At 39.4% G+C, this 22,709-nt stretch overlaps 1 protein-coding gene across 4 annotated transcripts in view; it reads left to right on the top strand.

Moving 5' to 3' along the window:
• The window catches only part of LOC142098105 (intelectin-1-like), a 65,962-nt gene extending 43,650 nt beyond the window's left edge, over positions 1 to 22,312 (top strand). For all 4 annotated transcript variants that reach the window (XM_075180592.1, XM_075180591.1, XM_075180590.1 and 1 more), the window contains 5 exons: positions 4,296 to 4,555; positions 4,711 to 4,869; positions 10,549 to 10,669; positions 18,888 to 18,994; positions 22,027 to 22,312. In XM_075180592.1, the coding sequence (XP_075036693.1) occupies positions 4,296 to 4,555; positions 4,711 to 4,869; positions 10,549 to 10,669; positions 18,888 to 18,994; positions 22,027 to 22,179 (800 nt within the window). In that variant the 3' untranslated portion in view covers positions 22,180 to 22,312. The remainder of the gene's footprint in view (positions 1 to 4,295; positions 4,556 to 4,710; positions 4,870 to 10,548; positions 10,670 to 18,887; positions 18,995 to 22,026) is intronic.
• The last annotated feature ends 397 nt before the right edge of the window (positions 22,313 to 22,709 follow it).

Raw genomic sequence — 22,709 nt, forward strand, 5'->3', positions numbered from 1 at the left:
TAGTGGGAAGGAAATGAGCTGATGGCTTGTTGAGGAAGAGGATACCATTTCTAGTCTGATCTTGTCAATCTTGTCCTTGAAGTAGGAAGCAAGATCCTGAGCACTGATAGTAGATGGAGGGTTCGGGGTGGGAGGATTGAGAAGATGATTAAATGTATTGAAAAGGCGTTTGGGGTTAGAAGCCTGAGCATAGATAAGAGATTGAAAGTATGTTTGTTTTGCAGTGTCCAGAGCATTTCGATAGGAGTGGTAGACAGAAGTATATGTGAAGAAGTCATTAGAGCTTCGAGATTTACGCCAGTGACGTTCTGCTTTACGGGACAGTTTTTGAAGATTTCGTGTTGCTTTGGTGTGCCACGGTTGACATCGAAGTCGACGTGTAGTATGAAGTGTCGCTGGAGCCACTTGATCAAGGGCCGTTGCTAAGGTTAGGTGAAAATGAGGTACTGCCATCTCAGGGGATGAGAATGTAGAGATAGGGGAGAGAAGGTGTTGGAGAGAGGTGGAAAATTGTTGAAGATTAATAGAATTAAGATTTCTACGAGTATGAGGAGGCTTGGTTGAGTCAGACAGTAGAGAGGTTAGAGCAGTGGGGGTGAGAGTGTAGCTGATAAGGTGATGATCCGAGAGGGGGAAGGGTGTATTAATAAAATTAGAAACTGAGCATAGTCTAGAGAAAACAAGATCAAGGCAGTGGCCATCCTTATGAGTAGATGATTCAATCCACTGGGAGAGGTCAAGTGAGGATGTTAGAGAGAGTAGTTTGGAAGCAGCTTTGGAAGGTGGGTTATCAATGGGGATGTTGAAGTCACCCATGATGATGGTGGGGATGTCTGAAGATAAGAAGTGAGGGAGCCATGCAGAGAAATCCTCAATAAATTGTTGGTGTGCTCCAGGGGGACGATAGATCACCGCAACACGTAGGGAGAATGGATTAAAAATGCGAATAGCATGTACTTCAAAAGATGTGAACGTGAGTGATGGGACATTTGGTAGAACTGTGTATGTGCACTGTGGGGAGAGAAGTAGTCCAACCCCACCTCCTTGTCTGCCTTCAGGTCTGGAGGTGTGGGTGAGATGGAGACCACCATGTGAAAGTGCTGCAGGTGAGGCAGTGTCTGATTGCATAAGCCATGTTTCTGTTATTGCCAGAAGGTTGAGGTTTTTTGAGAGGAAGAGATCATGAACGGAGGTAAGTTTGTTACAAACAGAGCGTGCATTCCAAAGGGCACATTTAAAGGACTTGGGAAGAGAGGGGAGACAGGTGATGTGTTTGAGGTTTGCTATAGAACGGTAGTGTTCTGATGTATGTGTGTGTGAGGAGTGTGGGGGACCTGGATTAGGTGATATATCACCAGCTAATAGAAGCAGAGTGAGCGAAAGATAGGCAAGGGGATTGTAAGATGTGTGGCCTTTTATTTTCTGGCGACAGGTGGAGGCTGTATTTGTTAGAGATAATAAATAGGACAACAGTTCATGGGTGTTAAATAGAGGTGAGTGGAGTAATGCAGGTGCAATATGAACAAATTTGTGTGTTGGTGGAGGGGTGAAAGATGACACAGTCCTAAAGATCATGCCATGAAATGAGACTAAGAAAAGCAATTTGTGAAACATTGTGATAAAAGGGGTAAAAGCAAAAAGCAAGGGTATTTTAAGAATTACCTCTTAGCAGTATTCCATATAAATTTATGATCATATAAAGTTCAGTCTGATGTGAATTGATTGTAAATATGAATATAGTAAACATAGGTCAAATGCTCCAAAAAAATGCTTCAGTCTGTATTTATCTCTACGCTTACCAGGCCCTGATTATCCAATAAGCTGACTGGGCTGCAGCCTATAGCGCAAAGCTTTTAGGGGAGTACAAGATTTTGATATGGAGAGGTATAAACTGAAAATAATTTTAAAATATAAGAGAACAGATGTTCTTCAAAGTAAAAAGAAAATATGAAAGAAAAACGTAGTAAGGTTTTAAACGGATTCCCAAGGTAAGGCTGGAGACAGACGCATGTAGGAGAGACAACTATGGCGACAGGCCCAGCAGCCCTCCCTTCCACCTTCACCCTCAGTAGCGCTCATTCACACCCCCATTCCACTATATAGCTCTGATTTTAATTAAATCAAAATGAGTGACTAAGATACCATGACCCATTTAAAAAGCCAAGTAGATGTGAGTATTGAAAGCACAGGAATGTAAACATTGGTTTTAAAAAGGGGGTGAAGGAAGCTAGATTTTAAATAAATAAATAAATAAATAATAAAGTACAAGTTCGTTTTTTACCATTGCCCTGTTGTGGAAGGCGCGGTGGCTTTAAGATCCTACTAGCCTAGAGTGGCCTGAACCCTTAATTGGGCCTTGATATTTACAGAAAGTGTGCATAGTTTATATACAGACCGTATTTCCACCCCTATTCAAATATAATGTAACTTAAGAAACATTTGGATACAGGCAGAACCAAAGGTTGCATACTCTTTTTAAACACAGAAATTATGCCCAATTTGCTTTCTGACTTTATTCGGGCCCATAATGTATAAATATCCCATCACATGAGAACCTCATTCTCATTGGGTCTCAATTAGTTAGTAAGTGTGTAGTTTCTAATTGGCCACAAGATATTTCTGATCATATGCTTTTGTGTGAAGAATGAGGTTCTCATGTGATTGGACAATCTATGAATAGTGGGCGTATACATATCAAAGACAAATGGATTGGACAATTGTGTCAACACATATTTATATATAGATATGACACTTTTATCCCTGAGGAAGCCTTAACTGGTGAAACGTGTAGGATAGAGTCCTTAACATTAATATCATTCGCTTGACATCGACAACGGAGCCTAGCTACATCCTTACAGCACGATAACCCAGATTGGAAATTACGTCCAATTTGCAATCCAACTTGAATCGGGCCCATAATGTCTAAATCCTGATGGCTGCCTGTGCAACCACACAGTTTGAAAATCATGAAGATCACACAGCCACTGCAAGAGACATTCAAACATGTAGAATATCCATTGACCTAAGTAGAGTGTTTCATACATTAACGTTAAACCTGTTGTACATGTGTGGAGTACATCATTACTAAATTTCATTGTAATTTACATACATTTTCAGGAAATAAAATCAAATACAAATTTTATAAAAAAGGCTAATGGGACTAAATTGAGAGAACAGAACAAACATAACTTACACCTGAAATATATACTACTTGCTAATTTTTATGTTTGCACATATTGAATTACAGACAATATTTTATACAGAATGCTGCCATCTTCTGTCCATATGCTGCCATCAAAGGTTTCCTCTAAAACACAGACAGTAGTCCGTTGGGCCCAGTCTAAGACAAAAAAATCTGGATAACTAAGTAAAGTATGGACATATGCTTTATTAAGTATTTATAATTAGTCAGCAAACGGTTTGATTTTGGCACCTGAATCCTGCCGTTGTCTTAATTAAAGTAACATCTAACAAAGTAATCCTTTGCCTTAACTTTGCCATACACAGACCAATACAGCCCCTCGGTCCAACCACCAGGGGGTAAATGTATCAAGCTGCAAGATTGCGGAAAATTTGAAAACTGGAGGTGTTGCCTATAGCAACCAATCAGATTGTAGCTTTCATTTCAAAGGATTCACTAAATAAATGATAACAAGAATCTGATTGGCTGCTATAGACAACATCTGCACTTTTAATACCAGCCGCAAACACGCAGCTTGATACATTTACCCCCAAGTGTTGTGCATACACGTTTGTGGCCAAAACACATGGACTGTCAAATGTCTGACTGCTTTTACCGCCTGTCCTGACCAACATTAGATGTTTATTAGGACATGAAAAATGCTACATGTGCCTATTTAAGTTTTGGGCTGACTGGACGATTCTCTGGTAACTTAAATGGTGAGTCTGAATAAGAAGATGTTTGTAATCATACATAGAGATTGTCCAACATAACTCCTTCCACCCAATACAAAATTATCTGCTCCTTTACTATTGCAGTTACCTGTTAATAATTAAGTGATGTTTAAAAATATCTTTTCCATTAATTATTTATTTTACACAGGTAACCACAATAGTACATTAAGTGTGAAGTTTGTGAGTAGAGCATTTTGTACCTAGTGAAAGGGTCATGTTGGAGGATAACATGGTACCAATGCAGATGACAAACTTGTAGTGAGGAAGAATCCAAGCACTCTGGGGTTGATAAAAGGGATACACCGTGTAATACATTCTTATAATATTACAGAACTCATTTTATTGGAGGGATAAGAGACATTAATGTGCTTTCAATACAGATGGAATCTACACGCTAACCACTGAACATGGGGTGTCTTATCAGACCTTCTGTGACATGACCACCAATGGGGGAGGTTGGACATTGGTAGCCAGTATCCATGAAAACAATATCCTTGGGAAGTGCACTACGGGAGATCGCTGGTCCAGCCAACAGGGGATCAGCGTTGCTAATAATGCTAATAACCCAGAAGGAGATGGCAACTGGGCAAACTATGCCACATTTGGCTTACCAGATGGAGCCACAAGTGACGACTACAAGGTAAGAACGATTGATGTCATGCTGCTCAAGTTTCCTGTTATTATTTTATATTTAGTTTGTATTATGACAGATCAGACTTTTTCCTGCTCATTATCTGAAAAAATGAATGTTACTCTAACAAATGTTACACATACAAATAATTTTTCTATGATCAGAATCCTGGCTATTATGATATATATGCTAATGACGTGGGGATATGGCATGTGCCAAATATGACACCAGTACCCAATTGGAGGGATGCTGCCCTTCTACGATATCGCACAGATAATGGCTTCTTGTCTGCTGAAGGTGGGAACCTCTTTAAACTGTACAAGGTAAAATATGAAACCAGAAATTATATATTTTATTTTGTTTTTTATTATTTCTTTATATCATTCATCAGAATAACAATGTGTATATAGTGACCAATGCAAATATCTGTATATTTTAACCCCTTTAGTGCTAAGGGTAAGAAGTACTCGTCCACAGTACGTACCTTAAAACTGCTAAGGACAAGTCTCAATCATCCTTAGCAATGTAGAAGTTAATATATACAACTAACTTGTATAACTAATATTGTAAGTACCTGCTGTAAAAGTGCATCCTTGTAACTTGATGCTATCACTTCACGGAGGGGATGGCGTTAGAGTGCATTATTTGAGTTATATCATACATGTCTCTTTTGCATTCAGTTCAAAAAGTTCCACTTTATCCACATCTCTCTTATATCATTTAGAAGGATATTTTCATGCAAAGAATATGTTTTCTTTCATCCATGGCTTCTTCCACACCCTTGATGGCTCTTTCTGTGGACCCGAGACCCATGTACATTATTGACATGGGTCAATGGTCTTATACACTTTCCCATATTTGTGCCTCTCTATAAATCATATGTGTCGTGAACATAGAGAACGTACAGTTATTTATAAGGGTTAACCCATCACATAATTGTGGGGAATAAGGCCTAAATCATAACTGCAGTGTAAATATGGTATATCAAATGAATCCATTGATAAGTTGAGCTACTATCTCCCCTCCATCCCACCTTCCCTTTCTGCCTCTGACTTCGCCACCTTTTTCTCTTCTAAAATTGAGGCCATCAGACTTAACATCTCCTCCTCCCTTCCCTCTCTTTCCCCCCTTTTCCCTTCACCTCCCCCCACAACCAACTCTGGTGCTCCTTCTGCCCCACCTCGGGTGATGAAGTTCGCTTACTTATTCTATCCTCTCCACCCTCCACCTGTCCTCTCGATCTTATCCCCTCTCGCCTCCTTCGCTCTCTCTCCTCCAGGGCCTGCTCTTACCTCACTCACCTCTTCAACCTCTCACTCTCCTCTGGCGTGGCCCCCTCTTCTTTTAAACACGCTCTTATCTCTCCCATCCTCAAGAAACCTAATCTTGACCCTACCTCTCCTGCTAACTATCGCCCTATCTCTCTTCTCCCCTATGCTTCCAAATTACTTGAGAGGATTGTCTACAACCGCCTCACCAGACACCTCTCGGTCTACTCCCTCCTTGACCCTCTCCAATCAGGCTTCCGCCCCCTCCACTCCACCGAAACTGCCCTTGCCAAAGTTACCAATGACCTCCTACTAGCCAAATCCAAGGGTCACTTCTCCCTACTCATCCTACTCTACCTCTCTGCGGCCTTTGATACCATTGACCACCCCCTCCTGCTACAAACTCATATGTCAAATTAAGAATTCTGCCACACAGAGAAGTTGAGGAAATGAGTATAAGCTCAACTGATACCATGTACCTAGGCCTGTTTGGAATCAATAGATGGGTAAATTCATAGGGGATCTATTAATAATAAAAATGAGGCTGTAGAAAAGTTAGGTCACATAGTAGAATTGGGTAGTAAATCAGTGTCACAGACCACAGCCCCTGGAGGGGGACAGGTGTTGAAGTGTCTTTATAAAGCTGAGATCAGTTACAACAAATTGTCAGTCTTTTGGGAAAACCATTCCACATTGATAAGTTGTCCATTTTCCTCGCCAATTTTCCATAGCACAGATAATACAACTCATGTAAATTATACTCTGAAATTTAATCCCTTTTATTTTAAACTGTTTTGCTTGTGTATGTTATGTCAACTGTTTATTAATTGTTTTTTTATATCTGAATGCCCTGTACCATTGTATTTTAAATCTATAAATTTAATAAGTGGCGTCCTTGATACTCTAATAAATCCATTACCCTGTTAAGAAGAATATAACTCAACCAAGTTAATACATTTGACTAACAAGCCTAGTGTGTGCTTGCATTTATATTTGTGTAACAGTCTGGAGTTGTGACAAGTTAACCCTTTGATTGCTGGTGTGGGCTTTGCTAACCTGTGGGTAGGCAGAAGCCTTGTGTGCCAGTGTGGGACAGTATATCGGGGCCCTATTGCCCATATTTAATAGGTGGTGGCAAACCTGAAGTGTGTGGGGGGGTGAGAACGCTGTTATGGAGCGATTCAGCAGGTCTATAACCTGTGTGATAGGTAGAGAGAGTGAGTGCTGGAATCGTGTGTAACCTCATACAGTAAACACCCAAAGGCACGGAAGCTGGGAGCGTGTTTGTGACAATATGTTTCACATGTTTGGAATGTTCTTACATCATCAAGTCTCTAGCACAGAGTTGGGTATATGTATTTAGAAAAGAATAAATAACAAGTGACCCACTCGTTTTTTTACATAGCTGAAAGAACAAATTGCGCAATATTTAAGGTAGTGTATTGAATTATAAAAAATGTAACTTTCATTTACAATGTGGTATAATGGCTTGTGACTCCCCCAACATTAAATTAACAGCACAAACATTTAACAAATAAACTTATTTCCCTTGACAGTATTTAAAAAAATATATAATAATAGAGCAAGATAAATTTTTCGGATGTACTAAATTCATAATTTGGTAGAATTTGAAATGTTTGTCACAAATCTAATATTTGGACCAATCCTCATGATTCAGACTACCAAATACAAACTCTTTTTTCCCTGTGAGTCTTGTGTGCAGACTCATCTTGTCATGTAGCTAAAATTACAGATAAGAGTTATCATTTATATTTAGGCTCCACCTTCTTTATTGTAATAAGTATTAACATATGAAAATAAGGCTTCAGATTAACAGCATTGTTTATTTGTATGGCTTCAGAAAACTCTGCAGTGCTGGACAGTCAGTATAGCACATCATGCAAATCCAGGCGCGCACACAAGGGGGTTTCTAGTTGCCCAGAAACACCCCGTCCCCTCCAGCCAGGACTCGCTGTCAGAATGGTCCAGCCACGGATCTACAGATCAGTTCCGATCAGTTCCGCCCTCCGTCTGTGGTATGCATCCCGCCCGCCTCTTTCACTGGGCGGATAGCATGTCATAGTGCAGATCTGTTTCTCCTACTCTCCTCTCAGCATGCACCGCACTAAAAACACTGGTAATTTACCATCAATAAGTGCTGCCCCTCTGCCCCTGGGCAATCTCACTGCTTCAGGACCCTCGTAAACAGTGAGTAAGGATAGTTATGTGCTCATTGACTCTTTTGTTTCAGCATGATTGACATCTGTTGATGACAATGATCAACTCACTGTTCGAAATACATTTTCACCTTGATGAAAAGTGAATCTTTACTGTTTAGGAATGCATTTTACCTAAGTTAAATGGGTTAGTTAATAAAATATATTAGGGTATATTACTTAAAGGGTGTTTGGTTATAAATTAATAGTTATACAGTTGCTCATGGCAATCTCCTACCTATATGGTTATGGGATCACTATATGGTGCCAATACAATAAACTATGTCCCTCCAGTAATAGGATCAGTGACATACAGCAATTTACAATCATTTATTACATTAATGAAAATCCATAATAGTAGATAGCAACTTCAATTGGAAGGCAGAAGAATAAAACTATTATTGCACATTCCCTAATAAATTACATAATTTAAAACCATATCTATAAATTAAAGCAAGAAATCAATGCAAGTTAAAATAAACACAGACAAGAAGGAAATAAAGAAAATTACAACCCTCATTATTGAGCGGCTATAGTCCATGTAAGATGATAGAGAATTAATTATCTGAAATGGTAGAAAGAACTCCACAGTATTAAAGACGCCAATGACCACAACTGATCAATCCAAATCACAGCTTAAATTAGAGCGGCAAAGAATCCGATAATGGATCAATGGTTATTGGACTAAACGGTAAAAGAAATCCACTGGATTCAAATGCCGATATCCAACATAGATTAATCCAAGTACAGAGCTTAAATTATAGCAGGAAATAATCCGTTTGTTGAGCAGCAACAATGTCCACAGATAAAATATCCTATGTATCCAGACTTTGAAGGGGATAGTAGTAGTAAATGATGGTCAGTGTAAGAGATGATTGATATAATTATACTCCCCAACTGACACGAGCTTTAACCACTTTGGTCATTATGCCATCATTGCTCCTCTGGTACTTGGAGAATACTGGTGCTATCCGATTGTTGCTGTAAGACGCAATTAAATAGTAACTCTTATTTTCAGCAACACATAGTCAAAGTACAAGTATTCCTTTTATAGACATTTGAATTATCATGTATGCTATGTGGTGTTACCCCAAATAAAGTGCAATACCTTTTGATAAAAATGTTATATGTTTACTGTAATTACACAACATTTATGCAATTTCTCCTATAACATTAAAGTACCTTCTGCTCGTGACTAACTGTAACTGTTATTTCCTATGTTTCTAACCATTTAATGTTAAAGTAATGATAGGTAGTAATATTTTAATAGTGGGTGGGAAATATTAATTTATTGGTGGGGTGAGGACTATTTAATTTATTGGTATGTTCATAGTAATGACTAATTTTAGGTGATGTGATGGTATTATTTAATTAATGTTATGGTGGTTTGGGGCTTATTATTTTAATGTTTAGGTAGAAGGAGCACTATTTATTATTTGTGAATACCAATTATTTAATATTGTGGCAATTTTGGGGGAAATAGGTTTAATCATTAAATGAAAACACTAAATATTTAATATTGGGTCTGTTTGGGTGGAGATTGGTCTATTTATTAAATATGAATATTGTTAATTTAATGTTGGGCTGGTTTCAGGAAGGGAGGCCTAATTATTAAATATAAATGCTATTGATATAACTTCTGGGTTGGTTGGAGAACGGAGGCCTAAATGGGCTCACTCATTGCTAGACTTTCTATATTTTATGTATCTCACTTTTACCAAACAGGGCTCCAACATTCCAGGAATCCAGACAAGCAGCAATTGAGCTTAAGAGACCAGCAGCTGCAGGTAGTGAAAACTACAAGAACAGGAAGGAGAGCGCAGCATTGTCTGCCAACTGTCCTGATTCTGTTGGGGCATCTCAATTATATGTGACTGTCCCACTCAGTAAGGACTTTGTCCCATCTGTAACAATAGCTAAGATGTATGTCCCGCTTTACACTGTACTGCGCATTAAGAGCAAGTAAAATGCACTACAGTTAGATACACGCAGCTTGTCCTTAATAAGCAGCATAGTGTGAAGCAGGATATCCATCACAACTATCCTTCCAGTAGGAACAAAGTCCTGACTGAGCGGGACAGTCATATAAAATTGGGCCTGCCCCAACAGATTCAGGACAGTTGGCTACCATTGCCTGTGTATTTAAAGGGGATGGGAAAATATTTAGAGCAGCCTAGTACTGTCTCAAGTGATAGCCACACGCCTTTCATACACTCTCTGAATGGAAACTCTTCTCTAGAAATCCTACGATTGCCCCTGAAATCATACATAAAAACAGAACAAGTACATAAAAGGTCGCCACACAGGGTGCAGACATGAGACCAATGGGAGATAGGACCCTGCTTGTGAGAGCTTACAGCCTAGAGATATGTTTTAGGCTTTGTAAAGGGATTTAAGCTTCAACTGAACTTAAAATATAAATTCAGTCCATCCATAAAATATTTTAGTGACAAATTGTAATAATGAGGCAGGTGATATCAACAAAATGTAAAACTCTACCATCATTATGTTTTTTCAGACATACCCCGTTATACATAGTATTGGCAGCTGCCAAACAAACAATGGCCCTGCAATACCAGTTGTGTATGATTTTGGAAATGCAGCGAAGACAGCAAATTATTACTCACCGAATGTAAGACGTAAGTTTTTCACATTGAAATGCAGGATGCTAAAATTTTAGAAAAATGAAACTACCTATATAAGCATTTTATTTAGAGGGACATGTTGTCCTAAAACAGGATATGCTCTGCTGGACTTCAGTTTTGCATTTGTTTATGACCCTTACAATGAATCTGTTGCACAGTTTTAAAAGATTTAAAATTAATTAAAAGCTTAAATGCAAGGTAAGTTAGTAATAGAGATCCTCACTGACCTCCGTGTTTTGGTTTTGGATCTGGATTACCTTCGTGTTTTGGTTTTGGTTTTGGAAAAACCGCCCTTGCATGTTTTGGTTTTGGTTTTGTTTTGTTTTGCAATTTATTAAAAAATTCAAATTTTTTGGGCTAAAATAACATAATTTAGTGCTCTACCGTGAGGTAATTCTACAGCTAATAAATGTCAACGAGCGCTGACCCCCCCGGGATGTGTGCTTTTATCAGACACACACCAATCCAGGGTGCCAGACAACGCACTAAACCCATAGCAAAAAAGGCAGTTGGGTGTCTATCTGTATTTTACACCCTACACTTATAGTTAAATTGAAAAAAAATCACCCTGCAAAGACTGGACGATCAATCGAAGTGGCCAATGCAGATTTTATGTTTGGTGCTAGATTATTCCAATACATTAAAATTGAAATAGAAAAAGAAACAGCCTGTAAAGACTGTACAATAAAATAGAAATGCCCAAAGCAGCTTTTCTGTTTGGGTCTAGATTATTCTCATAGATTAAAATTGAAATAGCAAAGCAAGCAGCCTGCAAAGACTGTACGATCAATAGAAATGCAGAAAGCAGATTTTCTGTTTGGGTGTAGATTATTGGCAAACCTTATTAGTGCAAATTATGTTTAATCCCTGCTAGGCCCTCCTTAATTTTACAGCTACACACACTAATCCAGGTTGGCAGGCAACGCTCTAAAAAGAGCTATTGACATTCATAGCAAAAAAGGCAGTTGGGTGTCTGTCTGTATTTTACACCCTACATTTATAGTTAAATAGAGAAAGAAGCAGCCTGCAAAGACTGTATCATAAATAGAAATGCCCAAAGCAGATTTTCTGTTTGGGTCTAGATTACACCTTACACTTATAGTGAAATTGACAAAACACCAGCCTGCAAAGACTGTACGTTAAATAGAAATGCCCCAAGTCCCTTTTCTCTTTGGGGGTAGATTGCATCCTACACTTATAGTGAAAGTTTTAAAAAGATGTTGTCATCATCATCTTCAGCATCATCTGCACCCTCATCAGTGTGTACATCATCGTCACAGACTATTAATTAATCTCCGCTGGAATCCGCCATTACAGAAGTGTCAGTACTTGGAGGTATTTGCCGGTAAAGGTCTTCCTCGTGGAAGATGTAGTTCATTTTGATGAACATCATCTTTTCCACATTTGTCAGTGTCAGAACCTTGTCAGTGATCTCCTACGTCGATCACTGACAAGGTTCCCCGCTGTGCTGAATAATCTTTCTGAGTACATACTGGAGGGTGGGCAGCTTAGGTATTGCAAAGCAAGTTTGTACATGGGTTTCAAAATGGCTTGTTTTTCTTCCCATTATAGAAAGGGACTGTCTGACATTTCCATATCAATTAACTCTTGAAAATAATCCTCCACCATCCTTTGCATGTTAATAGTAGAATTGGTTGGAGTTAGGGGCAAGGTCACACATTTTTTTGTCAAATCTTTCAAACCAGCCCAGATATCAAACTGTTGTGGTCTGCCACCTGCGTCATCCCTGCTTGTCTTTGGAAAGTGCAATTTGGTGCCAGAACCTCACGTGCCAGAACTGTTGCCACTGGTGGCACACTGCTGCCACTGGTGCAGGACTTACACAAACAACCTCATCCTCATCAACATCCTCATTAGCGCCCTCGTCGGCTACACAAATCTCCCCCTCATCCTCTTCTAATTCCAAAGTGTCATCCTCAATTGGTGTATCACCGCCTACACTCGGGCTGTTCAGGCACACATCAGCAGAAATGCTGAAAGGGCCCTTCTTTATGGGTACACTATCAGAATGGTCACGATTACACATACCTCAGGGATTGGTGTCATTTCTGATTCTGAGCGTACATTTTCCTCTAATGCCTTACTGTTTTCTTGCAGCTCGGCTTTCACACGTAACAGTAGTTGTGCACCACTTTTGGACTCCAAATTACTTGGTCTTGCTTGGTCACGAGTGACCTTACAAGAAGAAGGCTCAGTAACATTTTTAGATATCGCACTAATAGAGAAAGGTGAAGGCCTCATTCTTTCTTTGCAACTGCGTGTGTAGAATGGCATGTTGGCAATTTTTTTTTCTTGGCAGTTAACTTTTCATCAGTTACAGCTCTTTTTCTCTTCAACACGATAAAAGGTTTTTTTGGTGTGTTTTTTTTCCTGACTTAAAAAGATTATGTACTTTTACATAGGCTTTACCAGATGACGTCCAGGGAAGACTACCATCAGGGCTGGTGCCAACAGCTGCTTGCTGATCCTGCTCATATGTGGACTGCTGTGAATCCATTTTAATGAGACCCAAAACACTTGTAGTGCAAATTCAGAAATATAGAGTGCTGGTATATTAGAATTTCAGCACCAGAAAATAGCTTTTTTCAAAGAGGGGAATATCTGACACCCCAAGCACTTGTAGTGCAAATTCAGAAATATATAGTGCTGGTATATAATAATTTCAGCACCAGAAAATAGATTTTTTTTTGGCAGGGGAATATGTCACACCCCAAACACTTGTAGTGCAAATTCAGAAGGATATAGTGCTGGTATATAATAATTTCAGAACCAAAAAATAGCTTTTCTACAAGAGGGGAATATCTGACAGCCCAAACACTTGTAGTGTAAATTAGGAAAAATGCCTCCTACTACTCTCTTCCTGCTCTAATTACTCCTCCAATTACTGCTCCAATTACTGCGACCGTCACCTAACCCTTCTCTCTCCCTCTCTCAAATGGCGCAGGATGTCTGTAGAGGCGGCTATTTATTCATTCTAAAAAAAAGATTTGAGATCCGAGATCTGACGATGTCACAATGACGTTTTACCTCGTTTTGGAATCCGAACAGGTGGGAGAGTACCGAGCCGACTAGGGAGTGTACTTCTAGGACTGAGTCTGTCACCACTCCATCAGGAGAAACGCGTATATTCTGGGGAATTAGTGAGCCTGCATCAGCAAGGAGACTAATTCCCAGGGTGCCAACAAGCTGGTGGAGAGTTGACTGAGCAGCCAAGATCCTCAATGTACACAGACCTACCTCAGGCCCACTTGGTCTATATTCTGTGGACTGTTATTGCCGGGGCTTTGTGCCTGCTAGGACTCTATGCTGGGGAGGTAACCTGCTGGGGACTTTGTTCGGGAATTTACTTACACTGGTGATTGTCTGACACGTGTTAATTTTGGTGGGGAAAAATGCTTCTCCTTGGGGAGCACTGTTGTATTTTACTAAGAGTGTGCACTTTGTTTAATGAAAGGGATTATTATCTGTTTCCCGTGTGACCTGTGAACCTATAGGACTAGGTATCTAGCGTCTTGTTCAAATTATAGTTTTTGATTTTTTTTATACAATTATACAATGATTGCAATGACTGAAATGTGTATAAATATGAGATGATTTTTGTTGCTCTTTTTCTTCTGTTTCTGTAGCCTGGGCCATACCACTACACAAAAAGAATGATCTGTTAATGAGTAAAAGCAAGGATTTTTTGGCCACAGCACTGGGGTCATGAGTTCAATTCCCAGCCATGGCCTTATCTGTGTGGAGTTTGTGTGTTCTCCCTGTGTTTGCGTGGGTTTCCTCTGGGTGCTCCGGTTTCTTCCCACACTCCAAAAAAATACTGGTAGGTTAATTGGGTGCTATCAAAAATTGACCCTAGTCTCTCTCTCTCTCTCTTTCTCTCTCTCTGTCTGTGTGTGTGTTTGTTAGGGAATTTAGACTGTAAGTTCCAATGGGGCAGGGACTGATGTGAATTGAGTTCTCTGTACAGCGCTGCGGAATCAGTGGCGCTATATAAATAAATGGTGATGATGATGATGATTCTTCAGGTCGCACTGACAATGCCTCCTCAAGACTGGCCCGGATTTACAAATGTGGTTGCTCAGTCTCACAATATGCAGCAAAAAACAGATAGACCTATGATTCCCTATTCATCACTTTTCAGAGAGGGCTGGCAGATTCCTTTAAAGAAAAGCTCACTTACTGGGTACTTTCTACCTCCTAGGGGCCCATTACATATGCATTTGGCTCAACACAAGCATTCAGGAGTGTCAGCTTCAAAGGAAAGAGATGGCTACTTACCATCTTGCATTAGTTCACCAGCCACCAATGATCTGTTCCATTCCAGCTTAGGGCTTAGAAGAGACTATGCAACTAGGGACATTTTCTTTGCTCAAGGTGAGAAAACTCATCCCCAGAGATGGAAAAGTAGTTATTGTGGCTGCTGAATAAAGAGTGTAGAGAATTAGAAAGATCTGAGCCATCGGAGGATGGTTTTTCTAACCAGATCAAGAAGCAAGTCCAATGAGCATTGGGGCAATCGTTTTTTCCTGTTCCTTTCTGTAACTTAAGCTCTCCATCAACCCCTCTCCTGGAGGTCCTTCAGAATAGACATCAAGGCCTTCTTGGATTCCAGAGCCATGGAAAATTTCATAAATTTGGATTTGATCTGCAATATGAAACTATCCTTGGTTCTAAACATCAGGCCAATGGCTATATAAGCCATGGAAGGATGACACATAAGACCAGCATCATAAAATTACAAAGCTATGGTAATGTGTGTTGATAGCAGTCACTGGGATATGATCTCATGCAGCACTATCCACACCCCAAAGTGCATAATTATCCTGTGTTACCTCTGGTTCTATATACACAACACAGTGATCAATTTCCTACAATCAGCAAAAACGACAATGGTATGTGCTACTATCCAAAGAGCGAAGATTGTCCAGACCAGAAAGGCTGTTTGGGGAGTCCAAAGGTTTTAGCAGGGTCTTTAGCAAAAAACAGAAAGAAACACTACCAACCCACAAAGAATGGGACTGCCCAATGAACCTCTTACCGGGCACATTGCCATCAAGGGGCAGAAAACATCCACTATGTGAACCTGAGCAAGGGTCATGACACCTAAATACAGAAGAACTTTGAACAAGAGTTCCCAGGTCTCTGGCCAGTGCAGGGCTTTTTCCGTGTGGAAGAAAAATGGTTTACTAAGACCCTGTATCCTAGGGGTTCAATGAAATCACTAGCAATCCTCTCCCACTGACCTCTGACCTCTTTGATCAGGCCACAGTCTTCACCAAGCTGGACCTGCAAGAGGCCTATAACTTGATCTATGTCTAGAATGGGGATAAGCAAAAGATGGCTTTCAACACATAGGATGGACACTATGAATACTGGGTCATGCCAGTCGACTTCCAAACATATGTGTAGTCCCTCTGTAGGAACCTACTGGAGACATTAGTCCTCAACTACTTGGATGACATGCTAATTTTCCTAATTTTTGCCAGCACGCTTGAGGAACATTAAAGTGGTGTGACAACCAGTTGAGAGTTAGCTTCCTGGGACACGTCATTTTGCGATCACAGAAAGATTGAAATATTTTATACCTTCAGTAATTATTATAAGTTCAACCTTTGGTTACACTCTATATGACTATGCACTAAATTAGCATCAATTAATTGAAAAGTAATTATCCTAAGTTTTATTACTAAAAAAATGTCAAAGGTAGAAGCTTGCAATACCCTCAAACTTGATAAAGTTATATTCATTTGTATCTCTTTGAGAAAGGACTCTGAAATGTAAGTTAATTACACATGAAATGTGTCTATTACGAGTCGCGGCGGCTCTGACCACCGCCGCGACTCACTTCCGGGTACTGGGCAGCGTCCCGGCCGTCGTCATGACGACCGGGACGTCATTTCCTCTAGCTCCCGGCCGTCGCCTAGGCAACGGTTGGGACGCTCATTGCCCTCAGCGCCGCGTCCCGGCATCTAAGGCAGCCGGGCGCGTGCGCACATCAGGGGGTTTACAGCCCAGCTGGGCTAGATTACAGGGTTAGGAGCAATTTCATTGGTGGACACCTGTTTATAAGGCAGGAAGGGACAAGCCCTCCCTGCCGGTTATAGTTCCTGCTAGTCACACTAAGCCTGCTGTGTACCCTTGCTCTCTGTGTACCTTCTTGGATTTTGAACTACTGTTGCCGACCCTTGCTTTGTTTTCTGACCACGTTTGCTTGCCTGTGCCCATTGACCCTTGCCTGGACTCCTACGCTGCTGATTTGCCTGTGCCCTCTGACCCTGGTTTTGTGTTCTGGATATTCTGCCTGCTACCGGCCTCAACCCTTTTTCTGGACCTCACTCTGTTTTGCTCTTACCCTCTATCGCTGGGTTCCCCTCAGTCAGTGCACAATTCACGACCCTCAGTTGTCTGCGGCCAAGCCTGTCCCCACCACTAGGGGCTCCAGCGAAAACCAGACTTCTGAGCAGACTCCGGGTTTTGTGTTACGGGCTGTTGGGGTTCCTAACAGTGTCCCCTGTTTACTCAAGGTGGTTACAGGGTACAACTCTTTGGAAATTACGAATAATATATCATTAGTAGTTACTAAAACCCAGAAAACATTGGATTGCCTTGGTTCCTCTGGGGACTGGCCAGTCGAGCACAGCAGAGAGCTTCTCCAGTTCCATTTCTATGTCCTGTCCTTAAATGATGTGTACACACACAACTAAGAAAACCAGGAAAGTATTCTAATTTGGGGCTCTTTAAAATCTATTTAAATATAAATAAATACAAAAAATTAAATCATACTTTATAATATTATATTATGTATAGTTCATTGTTACTTCCTACTGTTTCCAAAAATATTAGCAAAATAAAGGTTGTATCATGTGCAATAAACTGCAATAAAATATGAGGCACGGATACCCTTGTGATGCACACACAACCAACTTCTTGCTGAATCAACGGTGCTTTTATTGTTGATATCACAGATAAACAGCATAATTTCTATTAGGATGACACCAGGCGACCTAATGCTTACTAGACCCAGTCCTTCTGTCTAGACACCGGCCATTATCTGTTAATTGTGTAAAGACACTTTTAAACATCTCAGAACATGTAAGTTAAATCACACTCTATACTATTATTTTGTCATACCTATGTCCTCCACCTGTTTATCTTTGAACTAGGAACACTGCTGCATAAGTGTGTCATATCTGCAGCCTTGATTTGCAGACTATCAGTAGAATATCTAATTCCTCTTTTAGATGCCTGGGGAAAATCGCTTCCTTTGTCACATATAATATAATTTAAATCTCTGACAGATCTTTAATTTATCAAGTAACAATATACACTTGTCTTCACTTCAACCACTATATTCAGTGAGGATTTTGTTTGTAATTATTCATATTCTTTATCATCATACAGATATGACATACATGAAAACAGTAAACATATTAACATGTACATGTAGAATACAGAAACAATTTTAACATAAGACGTGACAGGGACAAAACAAAGAAGTCAGAGAGTGGACATGTGGTAGAGGATCCTGCACATGAATAGGAGATAAAGAGACATTAATATAAAGGTCCAGGTGGGTAGTAGAGGAGGTGGAGGCACAACAAGCTTTTGATACATTGAAACGTCTCTTCTGGAGGACCGAGCTTGGAATAAATCAACTGATGTTCACGCACCTGCTGTGCTCACAAATTCTTTAGTCTGCATTCTGCCAAGCCTAGAGAGTGGCAAAAGGAGTCTGCTCCTAAGTGGTGGTGGAGCTCTGTTAGGATACACTACAGATGTCAGATGGCAGTGCACAGTCAACACTGACAACAGCAATATGCCAGGATCTGCTGCAATATCAGCACACTCATAATACCCTTAAGTCATGGCCAACTTCGCAACACGGGCTATTGAGAAGTGAATGAAAAAGTAAAAGAGGAGAAGCAAATAAATTTCTCTAAGGGTTATATATTAAATTGTTTAGTGGTCCAAATATGTTTTAATGTCTACTGACCATAGCAACCAATCATATGTTTTTGTTGTCTGTCTTGTACTAAACAGTTAAAAGTTAATGCCTGATTTTCCTATTTGTTTCATGCACCTTTATGTAAACAACTCTCTCTGTGTTCTAGTTATTATATATTTTCTAATGAAATTGTATAGATAATATTGAGCTATAGTTGATACTGAACTATGAAACTCTCTTTTGCAGCTCAATTCACTGCTGGATTTATCCAATTCCGAGTGTTTAACAATGAAAAAGCGGCAATAGCTTTATGTGCTGGAATGAAAGTGGATAATGGATGTGATTCTGAACATGTGAGTTACTACCAGTCATAGAGAAATAAGTGAAATATTCTCAATATTAACTAACCACATCAATAAGCTAAAATACATTTTGCATAATAGACCTATGTTTAAATATAACCTTGAGAAGCGTATAGTTGATAGTTATTTTGTCTCAGCTTTTACTGTTTTATTATAAGGTTGGTGCAGCTATTTTTTGCTGTTGACACACATTGAGATATCTGCATTGATATCAGTCAATAGTCCAAATAACACAGTATGTGTGGCGCCAAAACAACTCCTATGTCTGGTAACAATCCAAACATAATCAGTTTGATCCTTATTGTGCATGGTGGTAATAATAGTCATAAGATGACCTCAGCTAAACGCTATCGTCTTATGACTTCACTAACAGTCCTCAGTGAGGTCATTGCTGAGATCAGGCTCTTCGGACCAGGAGCCAAGTGGCCAGATCTCTTCGACTTTGGTTTATGTGTGATCTGATCCGAATGGAAAGATCATATCAATTGTGGCCGGCTTTACTTAAGCCTCAATGGTCTTTGCCTTTCTATTATGCTGTCTCCAAGAGGTACTTAGGTGTCTTTTTAATATTAGAAATCCCATTGCAGGGATAATAATGTTTTTGTTTTTTATTAATTGCAGCAATACTGGCTGAGAGCAGTAAAAATGACCAGACTCTTCAGTTGTGTGTATGTGTGCAAAAATTGGAAACTAAAATGGTTCATAGTCTAAGTCACAAAACTTACCAGGAAAGACCAAAGGATGTAAATAGCTTGGAGCAGAGTAGGGAGAGGTGGATATGACAGCTTTCAGTTAGATCAAGTTGTATATCAAAAACATTGTTAAATAAAAGTAGTAAAACTGGAGGATAATAGGTTTGGAAATTTAAAGAAAAAATACTTAAATGAAGGAGTAGTTAACAGGTGGAAAAGCCACCCCAAATAGATGGTAGAGGCTAATAAAGCAAGGGATTTTAAACATCTATGTAATAGACGTAAACCTTTATTAAATCTGAATAAAATAAGGCTCAAATAGAGTATAATGATAAAAAATGGGCAGCCTGGATGAGCCAAATGGTTATTATCTGCTGTCAAATGCTATGTTTCTAAAGCTGGGTACACACCACAGAAATTTCGACCAACTTTTTATGCCGAGCGATTTTACATGCGACCGATGGTCCGATCGCTTGGTCCATGGACTGCATACACACTAGCCTTGTTTAGGACGATAAAGGGAAGAGCGGATGTCCCGTTAGCGACTTTTTACAGCCATGTTGTCGTGAGCAATGACTGTAATTTCGTACTCACTGTTGTGGATCGGTCGGAAGTTTATACACACTACACAGCGGAAACGAGATTGGAACGAAAATATTAAACAGTACGACCAACCAACTGAGGCGATAATCGTCCATTTGGGCAGACTTTCGACCATCGTGTAACTGTACACACTGACCCGACTTTTGAACGAGCGGTCGTATGTCGGCTGTTTGAGCCGATTATTGGACGAAAACAGTGTAGTGTGTACCCAGCTTAAGTTACAGTTTTCTTCTAAAACTGCTTATCTTAGATTCATTTATGTTTTCTTCTAAAACTGCTTATCTTAGATTTATTTATGTCTAAACTTAAATATGAAAGGTTGAACTTGATGGCCATGTGTCTTATTTCAACCTTACTAATTTTGTAAGTATGTAACTATAATAATAAGAGCACATTTATTGTTATTACATGTGTTATTTTTATGTGTTTTAATGTTTATATTACATGTACCGTGATCTATCTTTTATTGCACAATTGCATTTCCTCCAGGTGCTCCAGTTTCCACCCACTATCCAAAGACATACAGCTATGTTAATTGTAAATAAACAAAATAACTACAGTCTGGGAATCCATGGAAACCTTAGCAGAGCATGAGCAAAATATAATCTGTGCTACGATTTTAAAAGTGGTAACAAATCACATTTAAGGGAACTAGAAAATGATCAGTCTCTATCAATTTCTGATCAGATGTCTATGAGAACAGACAGTAAATGAATTTGAACAATTACCACATCTTTAGGAGAAAAAATCCAACCGTGCTGATATTAATCTACACTCAATTGATAAAAAATCTATAGCCAAATCAAAAATGTATATTAAAAAATATTTAATGCAAATAGTAAAATATGGTTATAAAAATATTACTTTGTACGTCTAATGTTCATAGAGTTTAATTATGGACCTGTGACTAGTGTCCAAAAGCTGTAGCTCATATACCCATGTGCAACATTTTATGTAACAATGAAGGACATTCAGGACCAACCAGGTTCCACGTCACTTCTTCCTTAGACCAAAAAAACACAGTGTATGGACATGACGCTTTAATCGTGAATGCAGTTCTTTAATCACAGAAAGGATTTGCACAATGGTCAGATACAGTCCTGCTGGACCAGCGTAAAGGCTCAAAACTCTAACCATTCAAAACAGTCCTTTTATGTTATATTAAGCTTTGTAAACATTGTATCAAACGTTTTATATCAAAGTACCGGCTGGTTACAAATGAATGGCAGAGCTGTGTTCAACTTAAAGACAGCCAACGCTGTTAGCAATGATTAAATATGTATACAGCAAAGTCTATTATCTTTGCAGAGTGTTCCTGTATCTACTGATGCGTGTCACCACTACTTTCCAATAGGGACCACATGTGACCATGTATGGAATTGTCTGATTGCACTAATGACACCATAACGGTGCACAGAATGGTCGGATTTGGACACATATCTATAAATGTATATGTATAGCCAAAGCTGACAGAATCTGACATCCACATCAGGCTAAGCCCTCGCATTATCCGGACTTCTTAACGCCAATTGGTTCCACATATTGGGAAATATATGAGATGCTTAAATTAAGCATAAAAGCAATGCAATGCAATCTGCATGTATATTTTGGAATGGGTTTGACTTTTGGACAAGGTTTGCTATCATGATTTTCTTTTTTTCCCATAACAAACCCTTTCTATGTCTATGTTTAACTAATTAAATATGAATTTCTCTTTTAATTCTATAGCACTGCATTGGTGGAGGTGGCTTCTTTGCTGCGGGAAACCCCAGACAGTGCGGAGACTTCCCATCATTTGATTGGGATGGAGTTGGAACTAATACTGGATGGAGCTCCAGCAAGGATATTACTGAGGCTGCTGTACTTATCTTCTACCACTGATCATTCTGCCATTTTTAGATCAAAACAAATCCATAAACATTTTAAATAAGGAAAAGGGAATATAAAATTTTTATAGAACTTCTGCCCTCAGACAAAATCTGCAATTTAACTCAAACATGATGCCATAATTAACTCTTTGCAGAAAGGTTTTGTACCTCACAGGGGTGAAATCATCAGGCCCAATAGCATAATTGGGAGGTTACATAAAGATTTATTTTAGTTCTGACAAAATTAACTGTAGTTTGTGTTTGTGCGGTAGAGAGTATTGATCAGTACTCTGGGCAGGGACTGATGTGAATGATTAGACATTTTCTATAAGGCTAGGTACACACTGGAGGTTTTTAATCCAATCATCGGGCGAACCAGCCGACATACCACCGTTCAGTTATATATCGCGTTAGTGTGTATACTTACATGATGAACAAAAGTTGTCCCAAAGTGCCAATTGTGTTTTCATTTAGTTTGGTCGTACAGTTTGATAATCTCGTTCCATTCACTTTCTGATCGTGTAGTGTGTAGGAATTCAGGAC

The sequence above is a fragment of the Mixophyes fleayi genome, chromosome 7 (genome assembly GCF_038048845.1).
Source record: "Mixophyes fleayi isolate aMixFle1 chromosome 7, aMixFle1.hap1, whole genome shotgun sequence".
Lineage (NCBI taxonomy): Eukaryota > Metazoa > Chordata > Amphibia > Anura > Limnodynastidae > Mixophyes > Mixophyes fleayi.